General features: G+C 43.9%; 1 protein-coding gene and 1 long non-coding RNA gene across 2 annotated transcripts; one reads left to right on the top strand and one right to left on the bottom strand.

Annotated features, from left to right (window-relative positions):
- Window positions 1–599: 599 nt before the first annotated feature.
- On the bottom strand, window positions 600–2300 carry LOC119142697. The gene is made up of 3 exons (XR_005102390.1): window positions 2246–2300; window positions 1894–2075; window positions 600–668 (listed from the first exon to the last, which is right to left on the bottom strand). It is a non-coding gene; the product is annotated as an uncharacterized LOC119142697 (long non-coding RNA).
- A 5030-nt stretch (window positions 2301–7330) lies between these two features.
- Window positions 7331–13193, top strand: CREG1 (cellular repressor of E1A stimulated genes 1). Its single transcript, XM_037378060.1, has 4 exons — window positions 7331–7672; window positions 9585–9704; window positions 10904–11088; window positions 11558–13193. Coding segments are annotated over exons 1-4 (582 nt in total). The 5' UTR covers window positions 7331–7396; the 3' UTR covers window positions 11559–13193.
- Window positions 13194–14421: the final 1228 nt, after the last annotated feature.

Genomic DNA, 14421 nt, shown 5'->3' with positions numbered 1-14421 from the left:
GATGGATTTAAATGTAACCATCATGATATCCCCAGTTATTGTTACCAATAAATTGTCTCAACATAGTTGTTCTTACAGTATAGTAAACTCTTGCTGTACTGCATGTTGAAGGACTTCAGTGGAATTAGCAGATTTAAGTCATGATCTCATTATCTCCCAAATTCAATATACAATGATTACTTGGTCCTGAGCCAAAAGAATGGTAGGCTGAGTTGCTGTGATCTGGAGATTGGGTAAGAGGACTAGTTACTGTTGCTGAAACACTGGATTAGTTGAAACGTCTCTGCTGCAAGCAGCCAGAAGATGCTGCAACTACAGATATAAGAAAATAGATCAAAAATCTAGAAGAAATATATTACTTCTTGATTGGAAATCCTATTGATTTCTTGAAGCCCTGACAACGATAAGCTAGGAGAGGCGATAGGAACTGAACTGTGAAGGAGGGTGAGGCAGGGAGGGCAGGGTGCTTTGGCTGCTCCTGCCCTGCCTGCTGTCAGGACAGAAGGAGGATTTCATGCTCAGGGATCTCACTGTGGGCGTTGGTCACAAGTGTAATTTTCAAGATGTCTGCCGTGTAACAGACCATCAAAATCACATACCTCCAGTGGTTGCTTCATGCTGCTCTGGGTCTATTTCAGTATTTTCTTGCTGCTTTCAGGGGTTGTACCCTGTGGAGGAAACTGTTTTGTTAGGTCTACAGAAAAGGAAACTGCTAGGCAGAGACAGTATCACTTTACCCGTACCAATAAAGCAAAGGTAGTTGCAGCTGCCCCACCACAATTTTTCACTCTATTTATTTCTGCTCCCAAGTACCTCACCACAAGGCAAATCTTTTCTGCCAGCAGGATTCTCAAATGCCATTGCTCTGAGCATGGTACACAGTACTAAGCTTAATGCTAAACCTTTCTTCCTGAAGGAGAAAGGAGAGAACGCACAGAAATACGGTGTATGTTTTTCTCCAGACAGGAAGCCTTGCGGTGGGGATTTGCTCTAGACTTTCTTGTTTCTGGACTGACAAACACTAGAAAATCTAAAGCAAACAACCCACATGCTTTAACTGCAAGGACTTGTAACAAACATTATTAAGGGAGGTTATACTGAGGAACTAGGTGTTTTGCATGATGTGCATGTACAAGGATGGATGTGAGATATTTTAGAGTGTGGCTCTGCATCGCCATGTGTATCTGTTTACAGACCTTCTGGGATATAGCAGTGTCTATGACACTAGTTCATATAAGCAAAAAAATGTTTCTACATCTGTTCTGCTCAGAAGGGGAAAAACGCCATCATCACAAATGCCATTGAAACAGACTCTAGGGGGAAATTTCATTTGAGGGAGAAAAAGTTGCAGTTGCGGAACCCTGGATTTTGCAGCTTCCCAGCTGATTCTTTTCAAGACACGAGAGGCCAAACCAGCAAGTTTGCTTCAGGCCAAATGGCTGGCACTCCTGCTACAGGCAGTATATAGGTGAGAGCTGCAAGGATATCCTTCATCCTGTCATGCCAGCAAACAGGTAGCATAAATAGTTTGGTCATGCTTAGAAACACCATGCGTAATGTTTGCTGGCCTCTTGTATCTTGACTATGAAGTATGGACCATGGGGCCTCCATAGGGTGCTACATCAACAGAAAAAAGATGCAGGGACATGGCAATTCTTTGTTCAGGGGCCAGTCAGGAAAGAAAACTCCCGAGGGTATCTGAAACTTGGAGTCTGGTATTTGTGTCCATGCAGCTATCTCACTCGGGTGTGTCTGTCTAAGCGCCAGATCTGGGGAGGTATGTTTGTCAGGGTGGTGGACGAGCAAAGGGTGGAGGGAGCTGTGGGTCCCTGCAAGACAGATTGAAATTCTGTACTTTGTTAAGGCATCTGTTGAGGGTTTAGTAGAGCTCACCTGTCAGTGCCAGTAGCTGAGATTGTTCTGTCCACCTCTGTGTCTGGCTTTGGTTGCTAGTATCCACATCGTTTTCCTGAATTCATGCTATTAACCAGCAGCTGTTACCATGCTGGGCTTTTGACTCCGTGCAAATGGGGTCTCAACCCTTCCTATTCCCACTCAAGCAACTCAATCCTCAACTGAAAAAAAAAGGGGGGGGGGGGGAGTAAGTTAACCACAGAAAAAAAGCATTTTCATTTCAAAGATCAATTAACTCTAAAAGCCAACATCCTGTTTTGGTTGGGTTAGCTCATCTGACAGGAAGCAAACATGAACAGTGTTTTCTATGGGAACTCGGTTTTGAACCCACCGTTCTGCTGTGTTCTGAAGTATCTGCTCCCACCAACCCTGCCTTTGCCCCCCAGCGTTAAACTAACCCTGTGGATGCTAAGCCTCACCCTCCTCTTCAGGGAGTTATCAGCAGGAAATGAAGTCAGCTGGAACACTTTGTACCATCAACATTTTATGCTCTAACTCTGCAGCTGCAGTGAAGAATGTCTGAGAGCACACACATACACACACACACACACACACACGTGTCAGCATCCGTGCATACACATGGACCGTGTGCCAGGCACAGTGCACCTCTGGGAATTGATGTGAATAGGAACACCCCATTACCAAAGATGCTTGAATTAAGCAAAAGGACATGGTTATAAGTGATTCTTGCCAAGCTGCAGTGGACAGGGAGCGTGACACTGTGTGTATTGTGCAGTGCCCACATAAAAAATAAGTGACAGAGATTAACCAAAAGACTGAATCATTTCACATGTTTCTGACTGTCAGCCTGTGCCTGAGTGCTAATATCATGGTTCAGATTAACCAAGCTTCTTAACTCCCAGGCTCTGGGTAAAAGCCTGTCCCTAAGCAGAGTAAAGTTAGGAAAATGCTGTGCTATACTCTACAGGGAGCATTCCACCTGCAATGCTTGCCTGAGTGGCTCTGCTCAGAGTAATGAGATCACGCTGAGGTAACCACCCTCATTCATACCAAGACACCTGGGGCTGGTGGGCAGTGTATACGTAGTGTCATCTTTTGCAGCATTTGAATTTCTTTGGAGAGCTCTTCTTTCACTGCTGATCCACCTGACCTAAGAGAACAAACTGAGCTGGGTCATTAAGAGGCATGGCTACATCCCAGTATATTAATATAGTGATGGGACAAATATCAGGGTCAGCTGCTGACAGCTTGCTTCTAGATTGAAGAGTTCCTCCACCAGTTACTAGTTTTAATGCACAAAAAGGCTTAATAAATAAAAAGTTACAGTCAGATCATGGGTGGATATGGTTTTGATTTTGATTATGATCATATTTTCGATTACATTTTTCTCAGGTCAGTCCTACTGCCCATCTCTCAGTGTCCTATAAAGTGGTGTCACAGCTGGCCCTCACAACAGGTTCCTCCAAAACAGCATGCAGCCCAAGCTCTGACTGAACAGCAAGATTTTCTGACTGAAAATGGAAGAACATTTCTGGTACCTAACAGGTTACATAGAGAGGAAATTTGCCTTGCCACTGCCTGTGTGGTAGCTGTTAAAACGGTAAAAGGACTTTTAGATGAACACCAGGCCAGCGCTGCCTTCGTTTCACCTATCTTTTAAAAAATACCCTGATGAAAGGGTCAGAAGCTAAGTTCCCAACCAAGCTAATCTGGGAACTTTGAGGATAAGAACAAATAAACACTGCCTGCCTAAGCATGCAACACCTTTTTGTGTTCAGCAAAGGTCTGTGTTGTGTGCCATTTCCTATTAGCAGTACACTGCAACGTTTGGCAGGGCTGACACCTCCTCAGGAGGATATCTAACCAACATTTTTAGAAACAATTTGCATGGTGGGTCTCATGTGGCACAGAGCGTTGGCACTTCAAAGCACTGAGTACTTCAGCTTTTGCCAGAGCTGACTCACACAGGTCAGTCACTTCTGTCAAACACAGTGGCAAGTGACTTTGATCACTCTGGCTGTCATTTGGATACAGAAAGCTGGCCTGGCTCAGAAATCAAGTGCTACACAAAGCGATACTGCATGGCCTGCAAGTGTTATCTGGACAAAGAAAGGTTTCTGCTCATGGACAGACTGCTGCTTGATCTAGACAGGAAGCCTGGCACAGCATGTAGCTAGACTGTGCATGTGAGTAGAAATCTTGCCCTGTCCATCCAACAACCATGCTGTCTAAAGAGAGTTAGCTCAGGGCAAAACCAGCTATGAAGAGGGCAGACAGAGCATGATGATACACTAACCATGATGGAGACCTTGCCCACTTTCTGGCTAAAATACAACTTCTTCAGAGACACAGCCCCCAGATTCAGCCTGAGGATCATCACCTGTAAATAACACCGAAATTAAGATTGTTCCATGAACTGGCCAACCCCTTGGGGAAGTAAACTGGCTCAATCTATGGTAGGATATTACTGTCTGTTCACCAGTTTTTTTTAATGTAAATAAGCCATGAGTTGAAAAGGAGAACTAGTGGTAACGATACTTTCTTGACCTTATTATGCAAGGATGCTGAGAGCTCCTGGATGTATTGCACCACAACAGAGAGAATTCTTCTCCTTTCTCTGAGATCTAACTAAGGAAGTGAGAAAGCCTGGATATTTACTTCAGATAATGCACACTTTCAGAGCAAGCTGAAGGAGTTAAAAGACCTTATTCTTCACCCTACAGGTTCACACCATGCTACCCATCCAAGAAAGAGAGGACAAAACGAAGCCCCCTTCCTTCAGTGCAATGTGAAGACAATCTATATGCTGCTGTGCACTGCCCACCGCAGAGATTACTCAGCCTGATAAATCCTGTTGTCCGTAGCAGAACGACAGTGCTATTTGCTTCCATCAATCCTGTTGAGCGCTTAATTCCCACCAGACCCATCAGCCCAAATCCCGCAGGCTGCTGGGGTTGGGCAGCAGCACCCCTCGGTGGCTGCTGGCAGGGACGGCTGTGGACTTGCAGCAAGGACGAAGGGGCAGGGGAAGGTTAGGAAAACTTGGCAGACTTTGTTTTCTCTTAGCCCCTGAGATGCCACTGTATGGTCCCTCTGCGAGATTCACTTGGACTCTCCTGCTGCGGGGGCTCCCGTAATGCACACCCTTCCTAGTGAAGGAGGGATGGCCGCATTCAGCGAATGCATACATCTAAACTCCAGAACATAAAGGCTTTCCCCCTTTCTGCATTTTCTTTTTCTGAAACAAAATAAAATAAAAATGCATTGCCAGCTCTGCTTCCCACATCCCCTTTATCTTCTTTCCTTTCTATCCTTTTCTTTTGCCCTGTGGCACATGATGTTACTTCCACATACTCTCCATGGCATCCCTTCCTTCCTGTTCTGTCCCCACCAGCCACCATCTGTCTGCTCCTTGTCACCCTCTCCTGCTCCCCGCTGAAATCATGCACCCTCAACCCCCTGCTACCACTTGTCCCTTCGACTGCATCAAGTAAATACTGACAGCTCCCAGCCCCCAGGCTCTCAAAGGGATGGACTGCTTGAAAATGGAGAGAAATTCTGTGTATTCATGCACATACATGTTGGTGGGGAAAGAAAAGAGGAAGCTATAATGTCTCTGCCTGTTTCAGCTGGAAAAATCTCTAACAAAAAGTTTGTTGCACTTTTTCTTCCTCATCCCCTTCTCTTTCCTAAGCCATTGGGATCCTTTAGACCATTTTTGTCCCTTTCATCCATAATCTTTTCACTCTTGCAGAACAGCTCCTGTCTTTTTCCCTTCAACACACTCCACTCCTGCCCTTCATCTAAACATGTTGTATAAACCTACATACATAAAGCCAGCCTTTTGCAGTTTCTCTTCTTTTGTAACTCACTCCTGCTCTGTTTTTCACCTTAATGCTCTGCTCTGGAATACCACTTGTCCTGTACCACAAACAAGGCTGGTTGTCTTGCCTTAGCTGCTGGAGCCGTTGCTTGCTACTCACAAGTTCAGCTACCTACCCGAGCTAAATGGCTGCAAATCAGGGCTTCAGAGCAGCATTCCCGCCCCGCCCCCCCCCTCCCCCCCTATTTTCTCCTGAGCATTGGTAGGAGAGGGCAACAGAGGAAGGCTCTGTGTGTCCATGCCCAGGGGTTTCTGCCTGCGCTCTGCAGACAAGGGGAATACTGGAGGAAGAAATTATTTTGTTTTGCCTGTACACAACAGGATGGTACATTAACAGTGGGGAATGGATGTGTGGTGTGTTTTCCTTCCTGGATTCAGCGCAGCAAAATGATTCATCTGGCCTGCTGCAAGCTATGGGTGCTGCGGGGCACAAGTTAGTTGGGGTTTCTCAGTGCTCTGTTGCAGTGTATGTAGTGCAAACATACTTGTAAGACTGAAGTGGACAAATGGAAATCCACCATCTTTCAGGAAAAGCTGAATCGAGTCTCACTATTACCCCAGTATACAAATCTTTACAAGGCGACTGAGCACAAGGTGATGGATAAAATAAGGTATACCTCGGTATTTCTGTAAGTGATGTATTGAAGGCCAGGAGGTTGTTCAAACCTAGCAAAACCGAGTCCTGTAGAAGAGATGGCTTTGACGTATATCCTGCAGTTTGTAAGGGATAAGACTTGAGCTGTGCCTAGTGGCAAGCAAGCTTTACAGTCCAAAAGAGTTCCAGGTAGACCCTGCCTGCTGTAATTAAAGGACAAGGTTTCCCTCAGAGAAGGCTGGGCCACAAACACCCTTGGTGACTCAAAACAGCCTGGGGCTGGTTCATGAGGAAGGCTGAGCCACAGACTCTTGTGGGGACACAGAAGCAGCCTTCTGAGCTGGATTTAGCAGCAACCGGGGACAGCGGGGGTGCCACAGCTCCCCTTTGGGCTCGACGGCCCTCCCCGGCCAGTCACACCCGGGGCAGCGCCAGGGGCCGGCCGCCACTGGGCACCTTGCTGACACCAGGGGCTGGGCCACCCAGACCTTGCCGAACAGGACGAAGGGTGCCAGAGCGTGGGCGCAGCCATTCTGCGGGCCTGGCTCCCTCCAGCTGCCCGCGGTGTCGCCCCACAGGTCCTGCAGCCGCCAGCCCGGGCCAGATTCCTGTCAGAGCCCCGCGGCACCCCGGCCCGCCCCGCCGTAGACGTGACGGGCCCCCCGCGAAACGTGATTGGCAGAGAGTTCTGAAGTGACCTTTCATTGGCTGCTGGGCTGCTAGTGGCTCCGCCCCCTTCCCGCCCCTCCCGGCGGCGAGGCAGCGCTGTTTACAACCGAACAGCTGTGGGGATTGTCCCCGCCTCCTAGCAGCTCTCATTGGATGAATACAGTGGACATCGTGAGTCCATTGGCTGGCAGCGGGAAGGCTGATTTCCCACTCGCAAAGGCTGCCCGCGGCGCGCTCTCGTTGGTGAAGGTGAGCGGGCAGGGTTGTTCCGATTGGCGGAGAGCAGAGGACCCGCCCCTCCCTGCGCGGGGCCGGGGGCGCGGGGCCGGCTGTCGCGGCGAGCGCAGTCGGTGCCCGTTGGTGGCCGGTGCGGCATGGCGGGGTCGGCGCTCCTGTGTGCGGCGGTGCTGCTGCTGCTGGCGGCCGGCGGGGCCATCCCGCCGCCGGAGGAGGCTGCGCGCATGGCGCGTTTCGTCCTGCACAACTGCGACTGGGGCGCGTTGGCCACTCTCTCGGCGCAGGACGGGCTGCGCGGCCGCCCCTTCGCCAACATCTTTTCCCTCAGCGACGGGCCCCCGGGGCCGTTCGGCGGCAGCGGCGTCCCCTACCTTTACCTGACCGACATGGAGATCTCCGTGCAGGACTTGGAGGTGAGGGGTAGCAGCTGGGCCGCGGGCAACGGCGAGGCAGGGGTTTGCCCCCTGAGCCGGCCCAGGGGGGAACAGGGGGGTGTCCCTGCAAAATCACCTCAGGCCGCAGGTATAAACCGTGAGCCCAGTGAGGGAAACTTAAAGCTTAGAAGCACACAGGCGGCTAATGCAACGTCATATTTTTCCGCCTGTGCCATGGCTGGCATCTCACTCGAGAAGCCCGTGGACAATAATTAACCCTTAAACGTCTTAAAACATAAGCAGTGCCGTCTGTGGTGACGCTTGGCAGGCCTAACAAGTTCCTGCTGAGCTTTTGGTCTGAAAAATTGTGAAGCTGCTCTCTGGCAGAGCAAGCAGCTGAAGCTTCCAGCAGCACCGAGCAGGGCAGTGAGGGGCCACGGAATATTTAAACAGGGAGAACGTCACAAAAAATATCAAAAAGAGCGGAAGCTGGTAGTGTGGGACTTGAGCAAGGGCTCCTACACAGGCTACTGAAGGAATAGTAATTAAATCTTGATAAAGGCAAGAGCACAACGACAGGCAGCAGAGTGGCATGCTGAGGCTGAGTGTGTGTAATTGGCCTTGTCTTGTGTCTCTGGCTTGGCTGTGGTCAAGAGAGAGTTGGCTAAAAAGCTAGGGAAATAGCAGTCATATGCCTCCTTTGTTAGAAAACGTTTGTTCTAGTAATATTACAGTGTTAGTAAATAAACACAAAGTATGAACAACAGAAACTATTCAGGCTTTGTTTCACTGTAAACCTGTTTTGTTTGTTCCTTATCAGGTTTTAGTCCGTTATGTTAAAATAGGTTTTCTACAGCACTTAGATACATAATTAACCTATTTATCTTGTATAGTATCTCCTTTTCCACCCCAGCTACAGATGTGTTTTCAAAGTAACATGACAATCATAATATAAACTGCTAATGAACGTTTTCCTTCAGAAGGCTCCTCGGCACATCCTTACTCTGCTGTTACAGAGCAGAAACATTTGACTGCGATAGTCACGCGTAAGGGAGACTGGTGGGAGGACATAGTGCTGAGTAATCATGAGTCAGCTGTTTTGTAGTTAAGCAACTTCCTATCTGTCAGGTGGTTGCTCCCGTTTCATCAGTTCGGTGGTATTCAGCATAGTGTTTAAGTGACTTTCGGGGGTTTCTTTTTGAGATGAACTCTTTTTAATGAAATTTCCCTAAGCATGTGAACTTCCTTTGCAGGGAGATGATGAACTTTAGTATGTGACGTTCTGCAGTAGGCAATTCTGGTTTGCGCCAATACTTTTCAAGCTGTGTTCACCAAATTAGTTTTAGAAAAACAATCAGATACAGATTCTTTGATTCTGCAAGTTAGGCATCTTACTTAAATACTCAGGATTTTTTTAAACCTAATTTTTAAAATTAATTTTAAACTTCCAAAGAGCTGACCGGTTTGGGGGCAGCTGGGAGGCTTGTTTTGATGGGGGAGTGAAGGTGGGTTTGTTTTTGTTTTAACCAACAGTTTCACAACAAAATTAGTTACCTTTTCAGTAACCCTGCGTCCTTCCACCAGAATTCATAGTCTGTCCTTGTTTTCTGCACTGCCCTGTATGCATGTAAATTGGAAGATATCATCATTTAAATGTGAAATAGCTAGACAGTATATTGAACATTGAGTTCTAAGGAGTGCCGTTTTGTGAAGTTTGCATTTTATTCTAACAAACTTCAGCACGCTTCTGAACTGGGCTTTCTTTCAGATTTAGAGCTCATCTAAGTAGGCTTCCAGATGTAGTTAGGAAAAGATGATGACAGCTGTGGTTTTTACCAGTAATACTGAGCTGAATGAAATACTGAGAGCTGAAAATATGGTGGCTATGACATTTTTCTTGCAACTTATGTAAAACTTACGTAAACTTCTTATCTTACTACTTGCATTTCAGATCAATTCAAATGCCTCCTTAACTGTGTCTTTGGCACAGACTCCTTACTGCAAGAAGCACAGATATGATCCCCAAAACCCGCTCTGTGCTCACATAATCTTCTGTGGGAGTATTGTAAAGGTAAGCAACTGAAAGTTGACACTGGACAAGATTGCATGCATCGAACAGTGTTGTTTAGTGGATGGAGAAGAGAAAGCTTAGAATTTCTGTGCAAAAGTACATGAAGGGATGTTATGTGCTATGATACCAGAAGGCTATCTCATAGTTTGTGTGTGGAAAATGCGATTACCACTTGATATTTGCCGTTCTGTTGGCATGTCTTTAGCAAGGAGCTTGGGAGAACAGTACTGTAATGAAGTTCCTCTAGACCTGTTTTGAAACTAAGAAGTCTTAAGACAGTTCTCTTGTGAATGAAGTGTGAAGGTATTTTCATCTCTTTTGCGCAGTTCAATTCTTTGGTCTGTGCAGTGTGACATGCTTCCTAAGCTATAAAGTTACAGGTATTAGAGACAGAAAAAGTGCACTGTGTTGTTTGGTGGCATTGCTGCCAGGGCAGTATTCTTCCATGCACCAGTACTTTGGTGTCCTGTAGAAGGAGTTTAGAGCTGTATGTGTTAATCATTGAAGATCTTAATCCCATTATTGAGGATAATGATTGAGGATGAGGACTAATCATCAATACTCTCTCAGGTATTTGAAAGTTATGCTCCAACCATCCTTTAATTGCTTTCAGGAGTTTCTCATCAATAATGGAATTGTTTTGTAATTAGTTCCTCTTGTACCATAGCCAGAGCTCTAACTTGTTGATTTTGCCCTTTAAACATTTACACACTATATATTAAGTGCTGGCACACATTTCAGCTTCCCTTCTCTGTAGCTTCTGTTATGTCATCCTATTTGTGTGTGTGTGTGCATGTGTTTGCACATGTCTGAACACAGTTTGATCTGTTTGTGTCTGAGTGAGCAGGTGCAGAGGAGGTAAAATTACACTTAAAATGTTCTGTTGTAGTAATTCAGCAAGAATCCATAGTTCTCTGTTTTGTAATTCATTGAAAGATTCGTTCTTATGTTGATAAACTATTTTCTTGCTCGTGCTTACTTTAAAAGCATCCTTTTGATTTAATATTAAAAGCAGCTGCCTTGGAGTTTTTGTGTCTCGTGCAGTTGTACACCACAGACTTGTGTCACAGTTATTAGTCCTTTGGGACAAGACATGGCTAAACTCAAAAGAGCACACTGCAGTCAGTAGTGGCTTTCTAGCTAAAATTAGTTTCCATGTGTCTGTATCTTCCTCTAATGTATTGCTGGTTATCGTTTAGGTGAATGATTCAGAAGCAGGCTTAGCGAAAAAAGCATTATTCAGTCGCCATCCTGAAATGGAAACTTGGCCCAAGGATCATAATTGGTTCTTTGCCAAATTCAACATCACCAATATTTGGGTCCTGGACTACTTTGGTGGATTGAAAATTGTGACGCCAGAAGAATATTACAGCGTCAAGCCTTAGTAAGTACTTAACTCTCATTGTATTTGGAACCTGTAAAACTTCTCCTTATTGTCAACAGTATATATTACCTGTCTTCTTTTTAATAAACATTTATGTATTTTTCCCTAAGTAGTCTACTGGATACAGTGTATGAAATCATGTGTTTGAATAGGGGATCTGCCTACTTAATATCAAGTATAGTATCTATGGAACTATCTCTGAGTAGCTACACTTGTACCTCAGCTTAAACACAGTAGTTAAATAGTTAAAAATAGTGAGACTTCAGCATTTATGAAGCTGTATTAATGGGATTGCAGCAATATTGCTTAACATTTTTGTAACAATTGCTTTTTAATCTATCATTACGACACTGAAGTATAGAGAAATTGTGTTCTATTGTCTACACAAAACTAAGTCTTCAAACCTTTGAAATGCATTTTAGTGTGGTCAATGCTTATATATTCAATTTCTTATTCTTACTCCTTGTAGGTGGAAGAAGATCCTTGGTGATGCTGATATACAAATAAATTACTTTGGCTGTTTCACGGAAGATTTATTTTTTTATATGTATTGTAGAGCTGAATTAATAATGCAAAAAATCAAAAACTTTGCATTGTTAATGAGCTTGTATAGTTCTACTGAAGCAAATGTAAATTCTCACTAACACAGTTTTAAACATGTCATACTCAAAAATCTTTGTGCATAAGCCATAACTAAATTTTACTCATTAAACATGATTTGGGAAAGATCTCTCTCTGTTGGCAATCTGCTCTCAGAAACACTGTTTACTGGAAACTGAAGGATTAGTCCAGTTCTAAACCTTTCAATGCCTTAGTTAAGTAATACCTGTCTGTAAGCACTCTCCAATTTTATTTTTAATACCAGTTTAGTTTAGATCTTTATGGCAAAATGCTACAGGATGGCTCAGCTGACTATGGAATGGAAAACATTGCTTGTATTACAATGGCAAATGATATGTATAAAAAGTTCCCAGATTCTGTTAAGAAAAATTTTTTTGCATGCTAGTACACTCACTCCTTGGAGCCATTTTTCTATTTTGCTACCTACATTGAATGTGCTATGGAATATAATTGTGTTTATGCAAACTGTACATATACCTCATAAGACCTTGGTAACTCTTCAGCTGGCAGTGGTTATGTGCCTTGACTCTTTAATAGAAGCAAGGTGGCAATACCTAAAGAAGTATCTGACTTCATAGGAGTAGTGGTTTGTAAATTCAGTGATGATGTTACAAAGGGTATGTGTGTTCTGATCAGGATTTTGAAGTCTTCAGCTTTGTTAGTCTGATGAAGTTGCAATGTATCAGCTTTTATTACCCTCAACAGTAGAACCGAGCAGATACTTGGTTTTGGAAGCCTTACACAGCAATTTTGGGTTAGTAATGCAGAAGTGAGAAAGAAGCAATACAGTATGACACAGATGACTCATGACTTGTAGAGAATGAAAAGTGATGAAAGGTGTGCATTATTAATTGTGTTAAAATAAGCCACACATAACCATAAAAAAATAAATTAACATTTTTTATATCCTCTCATCTCCCATGTGTTAAGTTCACAAATATTCAAAAGCGATTATGAACAATTAAGTTGACTTTACAATGAGCAAATATTACCTAGTTGACAGAGTAAAGAATGTGAGAATTTAGATTCCTTAGAGGCAGATCCATATACGGTACAGTGGAATTCATCATATCAAATGATCTCTACATCTTAACGTTGTATTATATCACTATTTTTCTGAGATACTTTCAAAAAAATCATTCTAGTATTTTTGATGTAACTTACTAAGTTTTCTTTTTCTGCAAGGGGGGGAAAAGGTAGTTGTTACTGTATCAAATCCATGCTGTTCTACTGTTTGAAGATTTAGAATCAGGAAAGTATAATATTGAAATAATTTATGTTGACTAGATAACACTGACATAAAGTATGAAATGGGAAAATACTTTTATAAGAGGCATTTCAGTTGTGACATCCGCATGATCCTCTGGCATGGACTTGATCTTTACCATGGGGACACCTGAATGCATTACGTGTTACTTGATAACTTCTGATGTGTGAGACTGATGTTGCTGAGCTTTTGTTCAAATTAAAATATTTTTTGACAAGTGGTGTTGAGTGTGGTCTATAGCATAATAATCTCTTCCTCATGCTGTCTTTTGCGCAAGCACCCATTGTTCAGAGTTCTTGTTTTATTGTCGCTCTGCTGTCTTTTGCGCTTGCTAGAATCCATGCTGAAGCACCTCTGTTACACCTCTCTCTTTCTCCTTGGATGAAATCGGCATCTTCATGTTTCACTTTCTGTATCTAATACAGTGCAATGGAACAAAAAATAGTAACTGGAGTTCACTAGAGTGAAAATTTCACATTTCACTAGAGTGACAATGAATACAAGGCAGCATTATTTGATTATTTCTTCTGGCTGGGGCTTCTGCGTTTCTAAATGACTATATCATTGGCAGACGGGTGTTCAGCCATCTCCAGGAAAGCAGGGCTTCATCACATCGTAACAGTTGCTTGGGAAGACAAACGCCATCACTCTGAACATCCCCTCCCTTCCTTCCTTTCACCAGCTTTTATTGCTGCGTGTAATGTCCAGTGGTTGGGGGTAACCCCTTGCTCGGTTGGGGTTGGCTGTCCCAGCTGTGTCCCCTCCCAATTCCTTGTGCACCCCCAGCCTGCTCCCTGGTCTTGACATCGCATAACCAATAACCAAAACATTGGTATGTTATCAACACTTTTCATCACAAATTCAAAATATAGTGCCAAACAAGCGCCTATAAAAAAAAAAATAAACTCCATCCCAGCCAAAACCAGTACATCTTTAAAAGAATCACTTTCCTTTGAGGGTTTGGTACAGGTAAAGCTTGTTTTGTTTTAGGGTTTTTTTTGGTTGTCATACTGGATTTGATGTTCCCATTAATACAGATTCCCAAGTCTTTTCTGATTGTGAGTGGAAGGGCTTTTTTTGGTAATAATCTTAAAACAGTTTTATACTACTATTGCATTTTATTGGAGCAATTTTAGATATCCAAATCTCTTTACATGTGACATTTGAGAGGACCACGGCCAGGTGTTTCTTTTGGAAAGTGGTGAACAACAGAATGGTTAAGCTACATATACAGAGCTGGATTTGGGTGTTAATCAGAGAAGAGCCATCTGGAGTTGTTTTATCTATGCACCTCATTGAACACTTGGATAAATCTATTTTTGTATATAGAAGTGGAATGCAAAGCACAGTAGGGTATCAATCATACTAAACATCTCCCTGTTTTTCTCCCTTAGTAATAGGTGTGTAATGTTAATATCACTAATTCGGGAAGCTCATCAGTTCTT

This window comes from Falco rusticolus, chromosome 2, assembly GCF_015220075.1.
Source record: "Falco rusticolus isolate bFalRus1 chromosome 2, bFalRus1.pri, whole genome shotgun sequence".
In the NCBI taxonomy this organism is placed as follows: domain Eukaryota; kingdom Metazoa; phylum Chordata; class Aves; order Falconiformes; family Falconidae; genus Falco; species Falco rusticolus.
Note: the sequence above shows the minus strand (reverse complement) of the source record. Positions and strands in the feature narration are given on the sequence as shown.